A 23,195-nucleotide genomic window follows, 5' to 3' on the forward strand; every position below is an offset into this window, starting at 1 on the left:
CCATTTTACGGCTACATTTTGTGTATAGCTGAACTTTCTCGTTTATAGTTTTAGCTTTTATTGCAGTTAAATTGAAACCTTTAAATTGTATAAGAGAAAATGCCAAATGACTGCCGCAAGCCAGATAAATATACACCTAAGTATAAATTTATTTTTACACATACCACAATACGAAATAATACTCCAACACACACACACACACACACACTCATGCACACTTATACACATTTACTTTGGCTTTGGTTTTATTTTCGTTTGACTCGCGTCCATTTTAGCTCAATTCCAGTTTATTACGCGCGCGTGTGTGTGTGTGTGTGTGTGTGTGTGTGTGTGTGTGTGTGTGTGTGTGTGTGTGTGTGTTGTGCATTGGAACGCACGTGGCTGGCAATGGTCATGCGCAGTGTCTGGAAACGGAATCCAACAAGTGCGGCATGGAAATGAGTAGAGAAATAAAAAAAAGTGGCTAAGCGCCAAATGGCCGACTGGCGCGCACGTCATTTCCAGTCTGGCAACGCGTATAGGAATTTCAACATGCGGCCACACACAATAGCCACCACAACTCACCACAATCCACAGCACACCACAGCACAGCACAAAACGGGCCCGCGTCCTGGCTGCTTATTAGTCACAGTAATCAGTTATACTACGAACAGCGCGCAGCATAGACGCTTTAACGGCAGTTGACGAATTAGCACAGTTGCCAGTTGAAGCTGAGTAGCTGCATTTGAGCAAAATAAACAGTTAAACGTGTGCCTAATTGCTTTTGAGCGCGTGTTTTATACTTATAAACATTATTTTTTTCTTGTTCTCGTTGTTGTTGTTAATTATTGTTGGAGCAGTTTTGTGTGGCGCGTTCGCAGCGCAACAATTGTATTGCATAGAAAATGTTGACGCATTGAGCTGATTGACAACAATAATTGCCTGACGAACTGGTAAGTAAATGAATGCCAAAACTGTGCTATGCTTCTTTTGAAACACAGCTCTACGCATATGTATGTGTGTGTGTGTGTGTATACTACTACAGCAACAACAATAGCTTTGCTGCTGCGGCTGTTGTTGTCATTGCTTTTGTTACTGCTGCTGCTGCTGCTTAACGATTTTTCCAGTGACCTTGTTGCGTACGCGAACGCCCGCTGCGTGCGCCTGTGTGTGTGTGAGTGAGTACGCATGTGTGTGTGTGTCATTGTTACTCCTGCTCTGCTGCTTAGCCTTGTCAACCCACCTCACCTGCGTCGCGTTTTCTTTTGGCTGGCTTGGAAGTCCCAGCTGTCGGCGCAGCGGCGTTCATTTTGCCTATTTTTTTTGCTTTGCCTTTGTAGCACACTTTTGAGCGCATTTCGCATTTAATGCGGGCCTTTGCATGTGTGCGTGTGTGTGTGTGTGTGTTTGTGTTTGTGTTTGCTTTGGCCTTTGGCTTTACTTATTTTCCAATGAATTTTTAATGCAGCATTTTTATGTTTTGTTGCCCACTTTGCATTAATTGAATTTCCTCATCACATTTCGCGCTTGTTACTTGTTTTGCCGTTATTTCAGCTGTGCGTGTGTGTGCGTGTGTGTGTGCGATAAGCTTTGACAGCTTTGCTGTCACATTTTGTGGCCTTGATGATGTGGCTGGCTGCTCCGTTGGCTTTGCTTCAGCTTCAGCTACAGCTCCTCTGCTTCCTCTTGCCTCTTTCCCATTGCCCATTCCCCATTCCCCATTCCCCATTTATTCGCTGTTGCTGTCTCTGTCGCTCTGCTTGGCTTTGACCATCAGCCTAGCGTAACGCAATGCAATTGCCGAGCCTTTTATCGATTTTCTGGCCCAACAGCTAACAACTGGGCACGTGCGAGCCAACAATAACAACTAGAAAAACAACAACAACAAGTCATTCACACCACTCGACAGGCTCCAGGCGTGCACACACACACACACACACACACACGCACACACATGCATGCTTACACATGTAAAACGAGTCGCACAGCGTCAAATTAATTGAAAAAGCAACGCCCGAGAGACGTCGCCTCAACACTTGAGTTCATAAGTAAGTGGCCCAGCGAGCCGCAGACGGCGACGGCGACGTCGACGTCGACGTCGACGCAGCTACCCTTCGTCCAGCTCTTAAAGCAGTTGACGTGCAGCTGATTTGAGGTAGCATACTTTTGTGCTGCACTAAGGCCACATAACGGACGGCTCGACAGACGGACAAAGCAACAAAGAGAACAGAGCAAAGCCAGCACAGGCTGCATATACCCTGCCACACAAGCACGTCCAGCTAAGGCATGAGGCTTGCGCTCAAAGCGAGAAGGAAAGGTTATTGAAGAAATCAACTAAATATATTTGAAGGAATCTTTTCATGTTGGCAAATAGCACAATTTATTGAGCTATTGAAGCAACGCACAAGAAGAGGTGACTCAGTGGGGTGTTAGCGACTCGGAGATACCCTAAACCCAACGTTGAACGTTACTAATATTCTACGAGGCGCAGGGCAAAGGTATCCGAAAAAGTAATAAATCTCTGTATACAAAACTGTTTGTCCTAGCTGACTGACTGACTGAATGACTGATTGGCTGACTGAATGATTGACTGACTGACTAACTGAATGACTGATTAATTGACGGACTGAATGATTGACTGATTGACTGACCGAGTAATTGACTGACTGACGGATTGAGGGACTGACTGACTGATTGACTGATTGACGGACTGAATGACTTAACTGATTGGCTGACTGACTGACTGATTGACGGACTGAATGAATGACTGATTGACTGACCGAGTTATTAACTGACTGACTGATTGATGAACGGACTGACTGACTGACTGATTGACGGACTGAATGACTTAACAGATTGGCTGACTGACTGATTGACTGACTAAATGAATAAATTACTGACTGAATGACTAAATGACTGACTTATTGACTAACAGATTGACTGAATGATTGACTGACTGACTGATTGACTGTGGGAGTTGCTGCAAAAAAAGTTTGTTTTTATCGATGCTTATCGATTTTATAGCAATCGTGCATTGATTTACGGCTAAATGTAGTTCGCACTCCAATTGTTAGCTAACTTAGCCATTTAAAAGCTAGATTTTTGTCAATTTTTAGCCAATTTGGTGTCTCTAGTTGCGAGAGTTATGTGTCGATAACGATTTTTATCGATTTCATAGCAACTGGATTGATTGATTGATTTAATATACTCGGGGCATAGCAGAAGCTGAGCTCAAAATCGTACGAGTCCCTAGCTCTGACATTGCACAGGCAGAAGGACGAACAGGCAAAGGACGAATGTACAATAAGACCTCATAATAGGTTTGCCTTTGTACGCTTCTGGGAATGCATTTTCAATAAAAAAATAAATGTTCAAGGGAACTATTGCCTTGCACACTTTCCTCTTTGTGCAGCGGATGCTGCCTTTTGCTTGCCTTTCACCCAATTTCCTAGGAATATGTCCAATTAGACATAAATAGAAATTATATTTGAAAAGTTCTAAAGTCAAAGACGCAGCAAATTTTGAGAACGCAATCGATTTAATTAAAGAAAGTGCTTTCTTCCTTTAACTCAAGTAATGATTGAGCTATATATCAGATAATTAATGATATATATCATTTCTTAGGGTACTTCTTGGGTCGGTGTCTAACGCGTTTGTCGCGTTCTTTAAGCGCTTTCCTTATGCGCAGCTGCTTGCATTTGAGTTTTATTGTTAAGCTTATTGTGACACAGTATTTTGCCGTATTTTCCAACATTTCCTACTCGTCATTTCCGCCACGCTGCCGGGCAAAATAACTTTTTTGACAGATTGTCGTTATTGTTGCAATCTTTCTTGTGCTTCTTCCTGTTCTTGTTCTTCGCGATGAAACAATGTGCGGCAACCATTTTTAAGGCGCTTGCAACTTTTCGCCAGAATTTCCGAGAAGCTTACATGTTCGTTGAGCTCTTGCAGAGACAGAAAAATAGCCTTGATGCTGTTCAGTTTCTATTGAATATGAAACCGAGACTCTTTCCCCTTAAATACAGCTGAGTAGCTTAAATATTGATGGAACTATTGCCAAAGTTGAACAGGTAAAAGGTTTTTTTTATAATTTTTTGCCAAATTTCTCTTGATTTGAAAAAGACAGCAAATGCTTTTAAGCATATTGACAGCTTGTCCAAATCCTTAATGGACCAAAGAGAAACGCAAAGGGGCAGTTTTTTTTGCCCTCAACTCATTTACGACTGGCAGATACCCTGCAGCTGGCCTTACAAACATTCTAGCTTCTTCGTCAAACACTGAGACACGCAGAAGAGAGAAGGGCTGCGGTGCTTGTGCTTCTTCTTGCATAACTTCGGTGCATGGAACTTAAATGTATGTAAATACTGCGATGCTTAGCGAAGTGGGGAATATATCCCAGGAAATGGGGGTGTATATATAAGCTAAACTTGGTACGTTGCGAGTTTCACTTGGCAAATCCTGTGTGACAATCGATATGTATCGATGTACTGTAAATGGCAACAGATATTCAGAATTAAAATAAGTTCTTGTACCTATGATATACGAGTATCCATTTCCCTGGATATATGCAAGTATTCAGTTCTTGTAGCTTGCTTAAAAATGGCGTTCGACTTCGACATGATTAGAACGAATCAGTTCGTGCTGCATATATATATAAATACATATACATTATGTATACTTGCTGAGCTCGCAGCTGCTTGCTTCGGGTCACTTTTTAGACACTTTGATTGGTTTGAGGGCGTAGCCAATTTGGCTTTGATTGGGACGTGATTAATTTTTAATAGTTTGTCCAACATTTTGCCCAACTCTTGTTGGCCGATAATGACGGCTATTCTGGGAAACAATTATATTCGTGCCATTTGCCAGGGGCTAGTTAAATATTCATGATGCGACCAGAAATGACAGCTTAGATAAGAGTTTTAGTATTTGATTTTAAATGTTGAAGCTTGTTTAATGTGCCTTATCCAACACTGGCTAATTGAAGAGGCGAGAAACCCTCTGCAAACAGGAAACAGGCTTCAGAGGCGTGGGCTTTATTGAGAGAGTTATCTCTTTTATGGCAGCATTTCATAACAACGTCGTTGACAGTGTTTTCCATTTTCCCTTTTCCCTTTTCCCTTCTTTTTTTTTGTTCTATTCTTATTTTTGTTAATGACAGTTTTGCCTTTGGCTATTTTTATCGCGGGGGCGGAAACAATTGAAATGCGTCGCATTCTCGGCTACAGCCTCTGATGACGCGAGCTCTTGAAACGCGTTGGCGTCCTGCCTGCGTCCATTAAATGAAATTGACGACCAACTGGCAAGTGGAATGTGGCAAGTGCCACAGTAAATACACTAGCATATATATGTACAGATATATATTTATATATATATATGTATGTTGCAGCTGCAATTGCTCAGCAAACGTTTACTAAGCACCGCTGCCAGTTGGGGGAATAGAATATAGAAAACCGCAGCCTTGACATGATTAGCCATGGCATGTGGCATCCATGTTTATATGGCTTTTAGCTGGAAGAGTGCAACCGGCCAAATGCCCCGCCCACACACACACGCATACAAGAGTCGCATTCCTTGCTTGGCCTTGTGGCTTCAGCATAAAAACTTTGCGCAGTAATGAAAATTGTGAGATGCAAGGCCAAAACGCAGTCATCCTTCAATCCGATGCCGCCCTCAACCCCGCCCACAAGTACAAACAACATGTTCAAAGGGTATTACGAAGTTGTGCCCGTTTATGCAAATGCTAAAAGTTGGCGTTTATGCGAAGATTTTAAGTCTATCTAGTCTATCGATAATTATCGATTACCAGATATGCTAAAGGTAGGAGTTGGCATATATGCGATGACTTTTAGTCTATCGATAAATATCGTTTTTCGGAAATGAAGAAGTAATACCAGCTATCTATGCGGCGATTCTTAGCATATCGATGACTATCGATGTCTAAGTATGATAAAATCTATTCGACGACTTTTAGTCTATCGATAAATATCGATCTAGGGAAGTCTTGAAGTTGTTCTCACCATTGTAAATTGTAGAAATTGGCAACTATGCGACGTTTCTTAGCATATCGATGCTCAGATATAATAAAAGTCTATTCAACGACTTTTAGTCTATCGATAAATATCGATGCTCAGCTATGTTTCTTAAAGCATAGTTAGAGCTAGTTACACCAGAGAATTGTTATATACAGATGAGAAATATTTAACTTAGTTTTCCTTAAGAAAGAGCCTTGCGCTTTGGTGTTTGCACACTTTTGATCAAGGGAAAGTAGCAAAGGAAGCTAAAGTGTTTTGCATGCTCCGCTCAGCGTTGTGCCTAGGGTAACTTCTAGTCGTCTACGCCCGACTAGTTTAATTTTACTTGCTTTGCGCTTTGGAATTATGTGTTGCGCGTTGCAAATCCCACAGTAGTTGTCCTTGAGACAGTCCCAAGCTTGTCAAGTGCCATCAAGGTCTCAACCACTCTTGTTTCTCCTTCCGCTCTGCCTCACTCCCCCTCTCTCCCTCCTTCACTCTGCCTCTCCCTGCCGCCCCCTCGCAGCCGCATGTCAATCATGCCAAATGAACTTTCTGTCATGCCAATCATCAGAGTCAGAGCCAGAGCCAGAGCCGCAGCGAATATTTGCATGCCGCACTCGCCTTTTCCTAAACAATTTTTTCCATTTTCCGTGTTATTTTTTTTTTATTTTGCATTTCACTTTTTTTCTGCACATTTTTCTCATTTCCCCAAGACCAATGCTCAAGCTGTTTAACATCCGTTCGCGGCTGACGTCAATGCGATTGGTAATTTTGCAATTTGCGTTATTTTCTAAAGAATTCTCTTTTCTGCCAGCGACATGCGCTTGGCTTCTGCTGCTGACAGCAAGTCCCTGCCCCCTGCCTCATGTCCCATGTCCCCTGCACCATGTCCCTGCCCCTGGCAAGGTCATTAGCAGGCCACTGACTTGATGGGTCTGGTCCTTAGAGACTGATTGGCTCGAACTGTCTGCAGGTCGTTGATTTATAGAGCTTTAAAATACAAAATAAAAAGTAATTCGAATAGCGCTGACCTTTTGCCCAACAGCAGCTGGACTGGGCTGTAGTTAAGCTGATATGTGCTTAAAGGTCTTTCCGATATATAATAGGTCAAAAGTAAAGCTGACTTCTCGAGCAGGCGGCAGCCCTCCCGCTTTTCATTAACTTTTATTCAGCTTAAAGCCAATTTAACTTTCGCTAACCGCTTTCACTTATTAAATATACGCTGTGCGTTTATTGAGGATAACTTCTCTAATGCGCTAATTGGATGAAATTGTGCATTCGCAGGATTTCATATTCTCGCCCCCCTTTCTGTTTGCCAGCTTAGCATTAAAGGGAATTTAATTGAGCGTCTGGTCTTGGTCAACTTCCGAGAAAGCGCCAAAGTGAATTTATAAATACGGACCGCGACCGGGGGCGTAAGCTCCACTTTGCGCGTATTTATAGTTTCATAAAAAGGCTTGTCCGTCAATGTCCATGGTTAATTTTAGCTATTCCCCTTTGCATAGTTGACTGCGAGCAAATAAATGAAAAGAAACCCGTTTATTTATTATTTTTAAATCCCATTCAGTTTCCATTTTGCGTTGTGCTTTGTGCATAATAAATGCAAATAGGCACATGGAATAATTGAAAATTGCGACTGGATTTGCACCAGCAACTGAGTTCAACGTAGATTTGAGCCAGCGACTGCAAGCTTGCTAGTTTGACGAAGATTTGAACCAGCAACTTAACATAATAGAGTAATCGTAAACTCCTGCTGGATTTGAGCCAGCAACTTCACGCTTATTAGTTTTGCGCAGATTTGAACCAGAAACTTCACGATTGTAAGTTCGACGGAAATTTGAGCCAGCGACTACAAGCATGTTACTTTGAACAGATTTGAGCCAGCGACATTACGCTTGCTAGTTCGACGCAGACTTGAACCATCAACTTTACACTAGCTAGTTCAACGATGACTTGAATCATTAACAAGTAGAATAATTGATAATTGCGGTTGGATTGGAACCAGCGACTGCATGCTTGTTCGTTTGGATGCAGATTTGAACCAGCGACCGCACGCTTGTTAATTCTATGCATACTTATGTATACTCTATGAATAATATGTGTTTTTCTCTAGAGAAATGCAGCTTTTGAAATCCAGATGAATGAATGCAGAATTTATCAGAAATTAAATTAGTCATTTTTTTTTTGAGTTTGAATTTGATTTTATTTTGCATGTGCCACAGTCAAGGACCTGAGGAAAATCCGTCCTTTTAGTGGTAATTGTTGGCATGCGCTTGTTTTCAGGGCTCAAATTCAATTTACGGCTTACTGAAAGGCTGCCTCGTGTGGAGCTTAACTCGATTAGCAGACATGGCTAATGGATAGAAGCTCCTGCCCAAATGGCCTTGTGAACGGCAGCCCTCTGTTCCCTCACTTCCCCTTTGTTCCCTGTCTTCCCTGTGTTTACTAATGGTGTTTATCTTTGATTTCATCTTTCATCTAACCCCCCCTCTCTCTCTCTCTCTCTCTGTGTGTGTGTGTACTTACAGCAAGGTCCCCGCCCAAGGGTAGTGAGTAGAGCATCCCACAAAATGTCGGATCAGCAACGCGCCTCGTTATGCCCGCGACTCGTCGACTACATGGCCATTGTGGGTGCGCACACGACCCCGCCAATGCCCAAGGGCATGCAGGGCAGCAAAGCGCCGCCCGTTCAGGTGAGTCTTGCTTCTGAATATGCCACAATGTACAAATATTCAGCTTGTATACCCCGTGTACCCTGTGAAACTGCGCAATTGTTGTGCAAATGTACTTAACCAACGGGACGAGGGCATCCAAGACAACGATTAGAGTCCATTCGGCTTGTCAAGAGTCAAGTTTAGATGTGGGAACTCCTTTATTTTAATGATAGTCTGTTAATTTTACTTAAAATCGATAAATATCGATAGAATCTTGTATAACTCATGCTGAAGAAGATGTTCAGTTTTGGTATAGCTTAGATAGCTTAACTTAAGCAAAAGTGGTCGCAATTTCAAGGAGTTTGTCCTGTTTAACAGCTAGAAGGAAGCCTCTCCGAATCTATATGGGAAATATATTTGGGAACTCAGAAACTATAAGAGCTAAAAACTTGAAATTTGAAATATATATATTTGAAATATCGATAAAAATCGATTTCAAGGCATGATTCTTAAAGCAGCGAAATGTAGGTCCTCATGTAATAAGGAATGTATATTTCATGGAAAGCCCCCTATAAAGTAGCCAAGCTCTTTGTATGCAAATCTCACAAAGATCGGACTTTAAGAACCGAAGCTATTCAGAAATGCGGTACGCGGGGCAAAGAGAAGAGAAAGATGCACATACTATTCACTTGCAGAGCGGGTTACAGGGCATCTTCTAGTCGATAAGGCTCGATTAGAACATTTCGACATTTTGAGCTATTCCCTTGGACGTATTGCAGGTGCCCGACTTGCTGCGACGCTATCCACCATCAGACCATGCGGACTTTCCGCTGCCGCTGGACATGGTCTACTTTTGCCAGCCGGAGGGCTGCACCAGCGTGGGACCGCGACGGACCGGCTCCGCCATACGGGACATGACCTCGTTTGTGTTTGCGCTAACCGACAAGGATTCGGGCAAGACACGCTACGGCATCTGTGTTAATTTCTATCGGCCCATCGAGCGGCCCTGCTCGGCAACGGCCGCTGGCGCCGAACGTGGTAATCCGGCTGGCAATGGAGCGCCGGGTGGACACGCTGCTGGCGGCGTCGGCGGCAGCGGCGGCGTCGGGGCTGGAGGTGTGCGCGGTCGACGCTCATCGGCGTTCCGGCGGGAATCGTGGCGCAAGAGCATGGAGCGCAGCTCAGACTCGGCGTTCAGCAGGCAAGTGTGTGCGTGGCAGGCAGCTGCTGCTGCTGGTGCTGGGTGGCGGGACGCTTTTGGCTTTATTGATCTAACCGATTTCCAAACCATTTCCATAATAGTTACGGCCTCTTAACTACTTCTAGCGACTACAGAAGTAACGTAGCGCCCAGCGATTCGGATCGTGAACTGACCTCGCGTCGCGACTCTGACCAGCAGCGTCTCCATTCGCATCAATATCCGCCAACTCAAAGCGGTGCTTCGGCGCCCAAGTTGGGTCTAATGGCACCCTCAGCGGATTCCGAATCCGGCGGCAGTCATTCGCCATCGCCGCGGGCCTCACGCAAGCGCACCAAGCTGCGCAATCAGTCGCTCACCTCGCTCTGCATCATATCGCATCATCCGTTCTTCACCACGTTCCGTGAGTGCCTCTTCATACTGAAGAAGCTGATCGATGCCTGCAACGAGTCGTCGTCACCGAAGCGTGTCGGCGCCTCCCAGAAACTCAATCGGGACAATGTGTGGACGGTGCTGACGGGCCATGCCAGCGAGGCGACACCCTCCATTGTGCTGCACGATGTGCGCGAGATCGAGACATGGATATTGCGTCTGCTCTCCACGCCAGTGCCGGTGCCGGGCTCTACGCGTGTCGAGGTACGTTCCAAGATTCTCATCCATCATTTTCGGGCTAGACTTGTCTCAGTCTATTGGAATACCAGATCTAGAAAATCTAAAATTAAATCCTTCGATATGTGCTTGTTCCCATTTTTTAATATATATCTTAAGCCTAACGAGTTTTTCAAACAGATTCAATTATCATTTTTGCTATTTTTATAATTTGCCATTTATTTAATTCTTTTCATCATTTCACAGGTGGAGGTGCTGTCGCCAACTGTGCATGAACCATTGCTGTTCGCACTACCGGATCACACACGCTTCTCGCTGGTTGACTTTCCCTTGCATTTGCCACTCGAGCTGCTCGGCGTGGAGACATGCCTGAAGGTGTGGACTTTGATCATGTTGGAAAACAAGGTGCTATTCCAATCGCGCGATTATAATGCTCTCTCCATGTCGGTAATGGCATTCGTGACCATGCTCTATCCATTGGAGTATATGTTTCCAGTGATACCGTTGCTGCCCACATGCCTCAGCTGTGCCGAGCAGTTGCTGCTCGCGCCCACGCCCTTTGTCATCGGTGTGCCAGCCTCTTTTCTCATCTATAAAAAGAACTTTAGGTACGGATAGTGTCCTCCGGGTGGTGCATCGTAGCGCCCGGTAGTGCTGTTTAATGTTTCGTAGGGCTATCTTATGCCTGGTAGTTTCCGGTACAGCTCGGTAATGCCTGGTATAATTTGCAGTATCGGTAGTTCCGAGTACCTGGTAGTGCCTTGAAGTACTGGGCAGTGCCTGGTAGTACTTGGTTTGCCTGTTACTACCGGATGGTTCCTGCTAGTGACTGGTCGAGCCTGGTAGTGCCTGGTAGTACTTGGTTTATCTGTTACTACCGCATGGTTCCTGCCAATGCCCGGTACAGCCCGCTAGTGCCTGGTAGTACTTGGTTTGCCTGGTTCTACCGGATGATTCCTGCTATGACCCGGTATAGCCCGGTAGTGCCCGATAGTACTTGGTTTGCCTGGGAGTACTTGGTTTGCCAGGCCCTACCGGATGGTTCCTGCTAGTGCCCGGTAGTGTCTTACAAATATTTATGTAAATCAAAAACTTGCAGGTTGCCCGATGACATTTGGGTTGTGGATTTGGATTCTACCAAGCTGACGCCACCAACAGGTGGATACGATGAGATACCTCCATTGCCGGAGCCCGAGGGTACCATACTGAAGAATCATCTGAAACAGGTAAGCCCCTTGTTAGGATGGTTGTAATTAAAAATACATGGACATGCATTAAGATTTCTGTGCATCCATATAGTTGACTGGGGCACCATTTAATTTTGTTGCGACAACTACTTAATCGTGTTTAATTGATGTGATTGAGATGTGTATGTGTGTGGGTGTGTGTGTGTGCGTGTGTGTGTGCATGCGGGTGCGACCATGTCTATAGGGTCTGCTCTAGATTCTTCTTGCAGGCCTTAAGTAACTGCATACCCTTATCGTATAGGGATAGATTAATGCTCTTGAGGGCCTTCTCCCTATGCAGAAAGCGCTCGAATTTGTCGTACTCGTTGCGCATCTTGAAGACAATATCTGGTAGCATGCCCTGCACCTTCTTCACAACCTGCATTTGCACGTGTATGCGATTATCTTTGGCACCCTCGCACTTGAATCTCTCGAGGCGTAGCTGCTCCATGTCTCGCTCGTGCTCATAATGGAGCTTCTGTTGCAGCAAATGCTCCAGCACGGAGCTATACACCACCAGCTGATCCAAGCGTGGATCCATGGAGTTTGGCACTTTTCGCATGCTTTCTGCATTCCGGAGAGATTGCGTCACTTCTGTAGACATGGTCGCAATTTTTTGTCTCGGCATTTTTAATTGGCTATTTTCTGTTGGTTTATTGATTTTTCTTTTTTGAGCTTAAAAATCGGGAAACAAATTTTCCGATAATAACAAATCGAACCGCAAACGAAATTTCCTAATAAAACTATGCAGCAGAACGGAAACGAGGGGGCAAATAAAAACTGGCAAACTGACAGCTGAGTCGTGCACAACTTTCAAGCACAGGCCCAAAACGTCTACTTAACAATAAACAAAAAACTTTGTCTCACATTAATTTATTGCAGCAATTATTTATGATTTGTGCCCAGAGAAATTAATTCCGGTCAGAATTTCCGATTCAGTATAATAAACGTTTTGATTAGGATTTAAATAGCTAGGATATATGTTAGCCAAGCTAGATTGAGATTAATTAAGTTTTATTTTAGCCCAAAAAGTGAAAGACAAATGTCAAGACTGACAGACTCTCTTTACCCAGTAAATGGTATTCTAGTTTTATCATGAAATGTGTAACGCATAGAAGAAGACATCTCCAAACCCATAAAGTATCTATATTCTAGATCAGCATCCGTTTGTCTGTCCCTCAGCTATAAAGCTACCTTCTTAAAGTACAGTTCAGATGGGGAAACCGACCAGATCGGACCACTATATCAGATAGGTGCCATAGGAAAGATCGGTCGAAACGTAGGCAGGAAAACATTTCTGTTTATCAAGATACCTTACTCAAACTCGACATTTATAAGTCTTACTATGTCCCATACATATATACAAAATGATATCAACATCAATAAAGATCGGTCGAAAAGTAGTCTTTTGTATTGCAAAATATTCCGTTTTCCAAAATATTTTCAAGACATTTTCCTCGATTCTCACCTATATGTGTAAGGCAAGGGTATTTAATCTTCGGCGTGCCGAAAATATACTGACTTTCACGTTTTAATTTTTTATTTAAATCAGTTTAATTAAGGCGCCGCCGGGTAATTTCTTTTAGTGTATATATCTTTCCTGTACATATCAACACATATTGCTGGGTATTGGGTACAGGGTATCTGCTAGTTGCGATAATACTTAAATGTTAATTTGTGTGATTGTTAAAACACTTCCCGATGCTCGATACACGCATTTACTGATTTAACATGTCATATTTAATTGTATATCTATATCTAGATATAGGCTTTGATTGTCCATGTAAAATGGAGCTCAGCTCTGTTATGCGCCCGCTTCGAATGTTATAAAAGATATCGATATATTTTCGATACGAAGCGCGCATATCGATAGTCCAACGGTTAACCGTTGATAAGTGTACTGTTTAATTTATCGCCTCTTTCCCACACTTTTGTATGACTGTGCTCTATATATATAAATATATCTACATATTTAATACTGTATTATGAAATGTCTATATCGCCTTGGAGTCACACTTACAGAGCCGTCCATGATTTAAACCTAACTCTTTTTATATACACATACATATATATATATATATTTGTTTGTATACTTTTGTTTTTATTTCGAACACTTTTTCGATACTTTTATTGCTCTATCCGTCTCTCTCTTACTCTCTCTCTCTCTCTCTCTCTCTCTCTCTCGCCCATTCTATATTTGTGTCTATCTTTTTGTGGCTTTTACTTCGCTAATGCTGTACTCTACTCTACTTCTAACAATCATGCATTATCTGTTATACGAATTTCTTAAACTTGTTCACAACTACAACAACAACAACAAAAACTACAACAACAACAACAACAATAAAAACAACAACAACAACAACAAATGCAGGCTATGCTACTTATGGATGAAGCTGGACTTGGTGTAAATATCGTTCACATTTAACATATGTTAAATAACATTTCTTCCTTGGTTCTTATAACATTTTCTTATGATTATCATTTGGTTTTGAGTTGAAAGCGTTTTGTACATAACAACTACTAAAAATACTACTTATACTATGAATTGTTGTATACTAAACATAACATATTAACATATTATCTAGTATTTAACATACATTTAAACGCATGCAGACAGTCACATTATGCATAGAACATAACATTTAACTTTAGCTAACATAACTCATGCGTATGGGCATTTCCAGAAATGGTTCCACCACAATCAAAGTCCAAAAGAAAACGTATTTTTCTCATCGAGAAAAAGTATTATCAAAATGTAACGTGAAACAAATCTATAGTTAACAGTTGTGGAAAAAGATGTCACTTAACATAGATACAACTTAACATAGATGTAACATAACATAGATACAATATAACCATGTTAAACATGTTGAAAACCCATGAAACAGTTTTTGAAGTTTTCTTCATACTTCTCATCTATATTTAGAACCACATCTTTCGGTTCAAACCCTAGTTTGAACCATTTTTTCAGCTTTTTAAAGACGAATTCAAACGATTTTGTTAACATAAAATTCTTTTCTATCTGAATGAGACTGAGAATTAATCATGTTGAACTGAAAATATCTGCCAAAAGCTAAGAACTTTGGCTTTAATAAAGGTTACTTCGTAGCATCCACCCAAAGTGGTATCCAATTAGATGACCTTGAGAAGCATTAGAGAAGTCTCAGCATTTGACTAACCATAAACTCATCCTTCGATTTGTGGCCCTGGAAATGCCTATAGGTGCTTTGGCTAGCTCTCTGCACAAATAAATCTCGCTACATCTCTGAGCTCTGACTGGGGCCTAGCCCAGTTATTGGCTTTCTCTCATAGCGTCTCTCTCTTCCTTCTTCTGTGTGCATGCTGTATGTGTTTAAGCTTCACCTTGTAACTAGTTATCCCTAAAATGGCCCTAACCCCTGCCGCTCTTTCGGTCTAACCCATCCTTATAGCTAGCCCTGTTGAAGTTGCAGCCTAGTCAAGTTTTTTCTACAGCTGAGTTTACTAAAGCGACGATTTTTTCTTTCGATTCCTTGCGACAGGCTTTGACCTCAATGACGGCCTCCAATCAGGCTGTATCCTCGCAGCAGCTGTTGCCCTCGGTGCGCGATTGTCTCCAGGAGCCGCCACTATTGGGGTGAGTGTTGAGTGTGTTGAGCATGTACGGCGGTTCACCGGTTCTAATCGACATCTGTTTAGGGTCTCACAAGTGCGTCTGCCCTTGCAAACGCCTCCACACTCGGCACAGGCCAGTCAACGGAACTCGATGTCCGCACAGGGCGCAATGTTGTCCCGCCAGCCCAGTCCGATGAATTCGCCGGCACTGAATCCCTTTGTCTACGGCACCGACGTCGATTCGGTGGATGTCGCGACGCGTGTGGCCATGGTGCGCTTCTTCAATGCCCAGAATACCCTGGCCAATTTTGCGGAGCATACGCGCACGCTGCGTTTGTATCCGCGACCCGTTGTCGCCTTCCAAATCAATAGTTTTCTGCGTTCACGACCGCGCGCCTCCTCGTTCCTCAATCAGTTTTCGCGCACGCAGGCTGTGGAATTCCTGGCGGAATGGTCTCTAACGCCCACAAATGTCGCCTTCCTGCGCGTACAGACGGGCGTCATGGACCCGATGCAGGTGGGCGATAAGCCTAAATGGTTTGCCCACTCCCTGACGCCCATACGCTTCTCGGTGTGGGATGATGGCAGTTCGCTAAATGGTGCATTGCGCTCCTTGAAGCAGCTCGAGTGCCAGCCAACGGATGAGAGTGGCTCCGATTCGGAGGGTGCCGACAGCAGCAGCTCCTCGTATAGCTCACTGAGCGATTTTGTCTCGGAGATGGCCTCATCGGATTTGTCGCCCAGTCTGCATGATGTTTTTGGCTCCTATAATCGGCCGCATGTCGTGCCGCAGACGTTGTCCTCCAATCTGGATCCGGCACTGGTCTATCATCCGCCCAGCAAGCTGCAGTATCCGGAGGGTTTGGCCGGACCAGCGGCCAGCAAGGGGGATGAGGAGCGTGCCGATTCACCGGTATCATCCTCATCCAGTCGCTCGGACCTGAGCTCGCCCAGCTTCAATCGCGACTCGGAGTTTGATTTTCAGCCCAAGTCCGGTCAGCAGCCGGCGCCGGGTGCCTTTGAGCTGGCCACACCGCTGGCCATGCGACTCGAGGCGACAATTAAGATGGCCAGCCTGGAGGCCGAATCGGATACAACCTCCACGGTCACCGGCAAGAGCATAGCCAGCAGCAAATTGCAGCGCAATACCAGCGATATGGAGCGCACCGAGAAGAAGATACCGGTAAGCGAAAGATCTTCCCTTTTTTTTTTGAAAAAAAACCTAACCCAGTCCTGGTTCGTTGTAGCCACCGCTGACGCCGCCCGTTAAGCAACCGAGTGTCACCAATATATTGGCTCGCACTGGCAGCTCCGGCTCCAGTTCGAGCAGTCCGGGTCGCCAGAGTTCGCAGAGTTCCCTATTCGAAAACTTTGCCTCGCACGCCAAGGAGCTGGTGCGTGAGACGACGCGCCAGAGCAGCCAGGAGGGTCTGTTGGCCCATGTGGACAAGGTGAGTTGTGTCCGTAAGCAAATTGATATATATATATATGTTATATACATATATATATAGAATTGAATGTGCATCCATTGTCGGACTCAATGTGTGTTGTTGTGCTCTCTGTTGTTCATCTAATTTGATACTGTGATAAACGTAATTCGAAATTCGATTAACGATTAACGATTAATCGAAACGTTTCTCATCGATATCGATATCGATCAACCAAATCGATAATCGTAACATAATCGCACGTTCTATGTGTCTACTTCAATGTAAACCAATGTATAACTAAGTATAGCATGCACAGGACGAAGATCTAGATGATAAAATGCGTCACACCTTCGAAAAGGTTGGTACCCAGCCACTCGCACACTCGCCCTAACCTCTAAACACATTTAACATCAAAAAACACACAGACACATGCACACGCCCACGCCCACGCACGCACGAGCATTAATATTACCTTCTTCCATGCCCAGGCCCATACTTAAAGAATTTAGAGTTCGGTTAAGGATATCTCTGGTGTGGTGACAACTCTATAAATGTCAAACCTATTGGAGTTACAAGCTAAAAATTAATCATAAAGTCATACCAAAGAAAATACTGTATACTGTACTCATGCAAGTTAAGTTGAAGAGAATCAACTATTAAAGCATGGTGACAACCCTGATTTGATTTGAGCTGCAAATCTGGAGGACGAACTCCCATAGATAAGATAAAATCATTTTGAACAGGCACTTCAGGAATGTACTAGAAATTGTGTATAATCAAATGAAATGAAAACGATTTAAATAACATGGTGGCAACCCTGTTTTGAATTGAATCTGTAAAGCTTAAGGAGACATCTTAACAGGAATTCAAAAGATCATAGTAAAACAGGATAGGAAATGAATAGTAAAAATTACTGAATTGAATGGAAACTGTGTAAGAATGGTGACAACCCTGTTTTAATTTGCATTGCAAATCTGGGGAAGGAACCTCCATAGATAAGATACAAGTAAAGTATGGCGTTTCTTCATAAACAATTATCGAATGAAAGAGAAACTGTAACATAGGGTGACAACCCTGTTTTGCAATAGAGCCACAAAGCTGTGGGATGTAACTCCAAAGCTAAAAGTGAACTGTGAACTGTAAAGGACTGAAGGAAATCGATTTTTTATGTCACCACACAACAAAAATCTAAAAAAAAAAAACACTTTTCGAGGCAGCTGTCAACCCTAGAACCATTGTAGCTTGTAGATTGCATCATTTCGCTGTAGTTAGTTGTCCCGGCTGTCATTATACTGCACTCTGCGCTGTTGTTCTGTAGTAACTCTCAAGTTATACCTTGCATAGTGCCCGAATTGATATATTGCAAGCTTGGACTAATTTGATTTAATGCTCTGATCCTCACAGTTTACGCTGCACGCCAAGAAGGCGGCTGGCGAGGCTTCCAAGCAGGCGCTGGAGGTGTCCAAGCAGGCGGCTGGCGTTAGCAAGAACACCTTGGAGGATCTCACCTATGTGGGCAAATCAACGCTGGGTGATCTGACAAAGACGGCCAAAGAGGCGGCCACCAAGAAGGGCATCATCAAGATCGAAGAGCACGGCTCGGCTGCGTCCAGCAATGCGCCCGCAATGCCCAACTCTCAGCTGGCCACACAGAAGCAGGTGCAGCAAAGCGGCTGCGGCGGCCCGGGCAACAATTTCTTTTCCTCGATTGGCACCGATTTCAATGGTCTGGCCTCCACCACAACTACCATGTTCTCGGGCATGTTTGGCAAGAGTAAGTCCGGCATTGATGTTGCCGCATTTCAATTCCCAGCTCATGTTACCTTCACGCACAGAGAACCAACAGAAGCAGGCGGCGGTGCAGCACAAGCCCTCCAATATGGGCGGCGCTAAAAACAAGGCGGGCAGCAATTTTGATCCGTTTCCCAGTCGCAAGGGTCTGGTGGAGCGTACGCCGCTCATAAAGCATTCGGGACCGCGGCAAACCCAGGAGGATCTGACGCGCCAACAAAATCAGGAGCGTTCGCATAGCAATGCCGAGAATCAGGCATTCCTCAAGGATGTCACCAATCAGGTGCTCGCCGGCGAGGGTGTCGGTTGGCTCAAGCTCAATCGCTTCAAGAAGCTGATGGAGGATGAATCCTATCGCACGCTCGTGCTGAGCAAGCTTAACAAGACGCTGGACAAGAAGATAGCGCCCGATGATCATATTGACGATGTGGTACGTCAGAAAATGCCCCAAGTCCAAGGCTATAATTCACACTAATGATACGCCTTTTGGCCAATCCTTCATCTTTCAATGCTAACTAAGTGTTATTTTTATGGGACATATTCTATTAAACCCTTTCCCTTTTCGTTTCCGTTTCTCAAATAGTGTGTGACCAAGCCCGTGTGGAAGGGCATGCTGAAGTGTGTGCAGGCAATTGCCGGCGGCCTGGACGCGACTTTTAGCAATTTTGGTCTCGGCGGCATGGCGTCCGTGTTTCAGCTAATGGAGGTGGCGCACACGCACTATTGGAGCAAGGAGATCAACGAGGGCAGCGACATGTCGTCCAGCTTGTTGTCGAGTCATGCGGCTAGTCCCATGGGCAGTCGTGAGAATCTGCGCTCACCGAGCAGTCCGAATGGCTCACATTCGGGTCTGGGCAGTGAGTGGGCCTCGCCGCAGGAGTCGCGCAAGAGCTCAACCCATACGGCCCTGTCGGCCACAACGGCAGCGACGGCAACAACAACGGCCGCCGCCCGTCGTCTGTCCTCGGCGGACAGCCAGGATGGGCAGTCGACCACAGAGATGTTCAAGGATATGTTGTCGCAGAAGAGAAGTGCCTTGAAGAATATGCTCACCTCGTTCGATTCAGATGTGAGTGTGGCAATTGTAAAAGCTTACAGCATTAAATACTCGTTAGCTCAATCATTCAATCATAGCTGCCACGCCCATGCCCATGCCAACGCCCACGCCCATGTCCATGTCCATGTCCATGTCCATTTATGCCGTAGTCAGTGTATCAATGCTGTACACCATCGTATGCCAATATCGTGCATCGCTATCGTAATCGTAATCGTAATCGTTATCGTTGTCTATATATCGTATATATCTATATATATATAATTATATATATAAATGTAGCAAGCGCTTATCAGCATATTAATAATATATCGTAGTCGCATAATCGGGCCACGCCTCGAACTTCAATCAATGCTCAATGTCGGCCTGCTAAGAATAATCGTATATCGTATATCGTTTATCGTCTATCGTCTATCGCAATCAATACATATCGTATCGTATCGTATTGTAATTTGTAGGCTGCTGGCTCCACGGGCGCGCTATCCGTGGTCAGTGATCTGCTGCCAGCTGGCAGTCTGAGCGTCCGCATGCCATCCAGCTTCCGTTCCACAGTCTCAGACACCGAATACGAAAATGTAAGTACACAGCTCGATGACCCCGATCGATCGATTAATCGATTAAACGATTAAACGATAAAAATATTAATCCACCCATAAATCGATATGTTCAACTTGTCTCAGGCCCCGCCCAAATAGCCCACAAGGAGGCCAATTATCAGCTTGTCAACTTGTAGTTGGTTGTATTTTCTTTTGGCTCGAGATCTGCACCGATCACCAATTTATTTATATATATATATAGATATCTGATTTATCTGCCTTGATCTAAGCTGTGCATTGTCGCTGTTCTTTCACAGACCACCACATCGAAGGATTCGAAAAAGAGCACCGGAAATTTGTGGTCCGGCAAATCGACGCTCAGCGCCGGTTTCCGTTATACGGGCGGGCATTTGATTAACACCTCATCCTCACCATCGCCGGACAGTCCCCGGGTATATCTATTCGAGGGCCTTTTGGGCAAGGATCGCCTCAATCTGTGGAATCAAATGCAATTCTGGGAGGACGCCTTCTTGGATGCGGTCAGTCAGGAGCGTGATATGATCGGCATGGATCAGGTGAGCCGAGCTTTATCTAAATATTTGTGCAGGTATTTTATCGTCGCAATCTTATTTTAAATATTTTTTTCTCAATTTCCATCCATTGAAGTGAAAAAAGGGGGAAACTTTTGCATGAAGGAATTATTTTCTTCTAGATATGCAATTGTTTTTATTTTTTTTCGATCTTCAATGTGAAAACGCATTTCATTCAGGCTTCATAGATTTTGTCAAATTCACCTCACAAGGTGGATTCGGGACAACAAGATTGTATGAATGGAAGTTATTTCTTCATTCGATGAAAGTGTTTCTTAAGGACTTGGAGCGAAACATGAGTGGAAACGGCTCGATGAAATTGAATTGTGTTTTAACGATTTTATTGAATTCCACCTCCCAAGGTGGAAACTGGAATTTCGGGATTGTGTGAATGAAAGTTTTATTTTCATTGGATTAAGCGTATTTTTTTAAGTTTTAGAGCGAATAATTAATGGAAACTGTTTATGAAAAAAAGCCGAATCGAATTCACTTCCCTAGGCGGAAAATGCATGGAAAACTTGAAATCAATTTCATTATAATATGCATTTCTTCGATTTATCCATTCAGGGTCCCATTGAGATGATGGAGCGCTACAAATCGCTGAGCGAATCGGAGCGTAAGCGTTTGGAACACGATGAAGATCGACTGCTGAGCACCATGCTCTACAATCTGACGGCAATATTGGTGATGCTGAATGTGAGCAAGGATGAGATTCGACGCAAAATACGTCGCCTGCTGGGCAAGAGTCACATTGGGCTTGTCTACTCGCAGGAGGTGCACAATGTGGTTGATCAGATTAACAATCTGGTGAGTTCTTCTTGCATTCCCATGTGCCCTGAACTTATTGGAAATGAGTAAAGTATGTAAGAGGCGCTAGGCAGGATCTCCGTCTTGATTAGGTTGTCGAACGAGTCGAATGAGTCAGTCCTGATTGATTTTGGGAACTACAAAAGCTGCAGATTTATAATTTTCTATATATAAATTTGTCGCAAGCAAGTGTATCATATCATATCATATTTAGCCGATATCCGATACCGATAAATATCGATTTGGAGATATAGTCTTTTAAGCATAAATCGAGAATTTTGGTAAATAATTAGTTCAAACTTGGTATTTAGGCTCTTGAATAGTTTACATAGGTTGGAAATATTTCAGTTTTTGGCAACCTACCTCCAGTCTTATAGAAATTAGAACAAAAGCAAGCCTTTAAAGCCAGATCCTTGAGCTTTGGTATGCACACACTTGTTTAAGTTATGTTCAAGCACTGCAATTTTCATAAAGATCGGACTGTAAATACCAGAGTTACTCGGGAACACACTTCCCATAGATATTGTGGGGCTAGGCGAAGCAGAAGCTAGGGAACGTTGTGTTCAGGCTATATCTCTAAGAATTTTTACTGCCTACGATCAACTGTTTACCCGCCTTACAGAATGGCAATGACATAGATCTGAAGCCGCTGGGCTCCCGGCTGTTGCATCGCCAGAGCTTTACCGTACACCAGGGCGTCGATGTGAATGGACCGTTACGCTTTATGGAGGTGCGCGACGATGGCCTTGTGCTGCGCTCCGTGGACGGGACAATTGTGGAGCGCTGGTGGTACGAGCGTCTGGTCAACATGACCTATTCGCCAAAGACCAAGCTGCTCTGTCTCTGGCGACGCAACGGCGGACAAACGCAGCTGCATAAATACTACACGCGCAAGGTGAGACCCAATCATCATATATATATACATATATATATATATATATATTGCATAATATATGGAATTGTGTGTGTGTGCAGTGCAAGGAGCTGTATAATTGCATTAAGGAGGCAATGGAGCGAGGCGGCACGCCCACAAATGTACCCGAACTGGGCGGTGAGTTTCCGGTGCAGGACATGAACACGGGCGAGGGTGGACTGCTGCAGGTCTGTCTCGAGGGTGTCGGTTTGTTGTTCTCCAACAGCAAGGTAAGTGTTATTGTCTTGATCTCTTGATTACGCACACGCACACACACACACACACACACGCACACGCACGCACACACAAGCACACTCATAGACACACGCACACACACGCATACACACATACATCTATATCGACATCTACATCGACATATACCTCGCCGCTCTCTAAAAATACTCGTTTTGTGTACAACTCTCTGCATCTATATAAAAAGCCATAAACATATATAAGCATCAAGTCCATTCGCCGGCCCACTAAATCTCCCAAATTTCCCATCTCCCAAGCCCAAACCAAAAAAAAGAAAAAAAAGAAGGGACACATATTCACATCTAATGAAAAGTCTACCCAAATTCATTTCAAAATCTTTCACACACACTCTCTCTCTCTCTCTCTCTCCCCCTCTCTCTCCCTCTCTCTCTGTCTCTCTCCCCCGTCCTTGTGGAGCCAGAAAGTTCCCAGCTGTTCACATAACTACAGACATTTACATACATAATATATGTATTAATCACTTATGTATATCCGAAATCTATATACGATATGCCCGGGCAATTGGTGTTGGTTTTTTTTTTATC

At 44.0% G+C, this 23,195-nt stretch overlaps 2 protein-coding genes across 2 annotated transcripts in view; one reads left to right on the forward strand and one right to left on the reverse strand.

Annotated features, from left to right (window-relative positions):
* Nucleotides 1-677: 677 nt before the first annotated feature.
* LOC115767737 (MAP kinase-activating death domain protein) overlaps nt 678-23,195 on the forward strand; it is a 35,398-nt gene continuing 12,880 nt past the window's right edge. The window contains exons 1-19 of the mRNA XM_030712049.1: nt 678-932; nt 8,522-8,686; nt 9,427-9,848; nt 9,974-10,481; nt 10,701-11,062; nt 11,554-11,680; nt 14,055-14,087; nt 15,205-15,299; nt 15,362-16,460; nt 16,525-16,728; nt 17,015-17,065; nt 18,112-18,481; nt 18,543-18,928; nt 19,082-19,567; nt 20,011-20,127; nt 20,406-20,663; nt 21,246-21,485; nt 22,108-22,380; nt 22,461-22,628. Coding sequence (XP_030567909.1) covers nt 8,564-8,686; nt 9,427-9,848; nt 9,974-10,481; nt 10,701-11,062; nt 11,554-11,680; nt 14,055-14,087; nt 15,205-15,299; nt 15,362-16,460; nt 16,525-16,728; nt 17,015-17,065; nt 18,112-18,481; nt 18,543-18,928; nt 19,082-19,567; nt 20,011-20,127; nt 20,406-20,663; nt 21,246-21,485; nt 22,108-22,380; nt 22,461-22,628 — 5,322 coding nt within the window. The 5' untranslated portion in view covers nt 678-932; nt 8,522-8,563. The remainder of the gene's footprint in view (nt 933-8,521; nt 8,687-9,426; nt 9,849-9,973; nt 10,482-10,700; nt 11,063-11,553; nt 11,681-14,054; nt 14,088-15,204; nt 15,300-15,361; nt 16,461-16,524; nt 16,729-17,014; nt 17,066-18,111; nt 18,482-18,542; nt 18,929-19,081; nt 19,568-20,010; nt 20,128-20,405; nt 20,664-21,245; nt 21,486-22,107; nt 22,381-22,460; nt 22,629-23,195) is intronic.
* On the reverse strand, nt 11,705-12,467 carry LOC115767736. The gene has a single exon (XM_030712048.1). It carries the CDS (start codon nt 12,306-12,308, stop codon nt 11,880-11,882), a length of 429 nt encoding a protein of 142 aa, XP_030567908.1. The 5' UTR covers nt 12,309-12,467; the 3' UTR covers nt 11,705-11,879.

The sequence above is a fragment of the Drosophila novamexicana genome, unplaced genomic scaffold, assembly GCF_003285875.2.
Source record: "Drosophila novamexicana strain 15010-1031.04,08,12 unplaced genomic scaffold, DnovRS2.1 tig00001453-arrow-arrow-pilon, whole genome shotgun sequence".
NCBI classification, from domain to species: Eukaryota; Metazoa; Arthropoda; class Insecta; order Diptera; family Drosophilidae; genus Drosophila; species Drosophila novamexicana.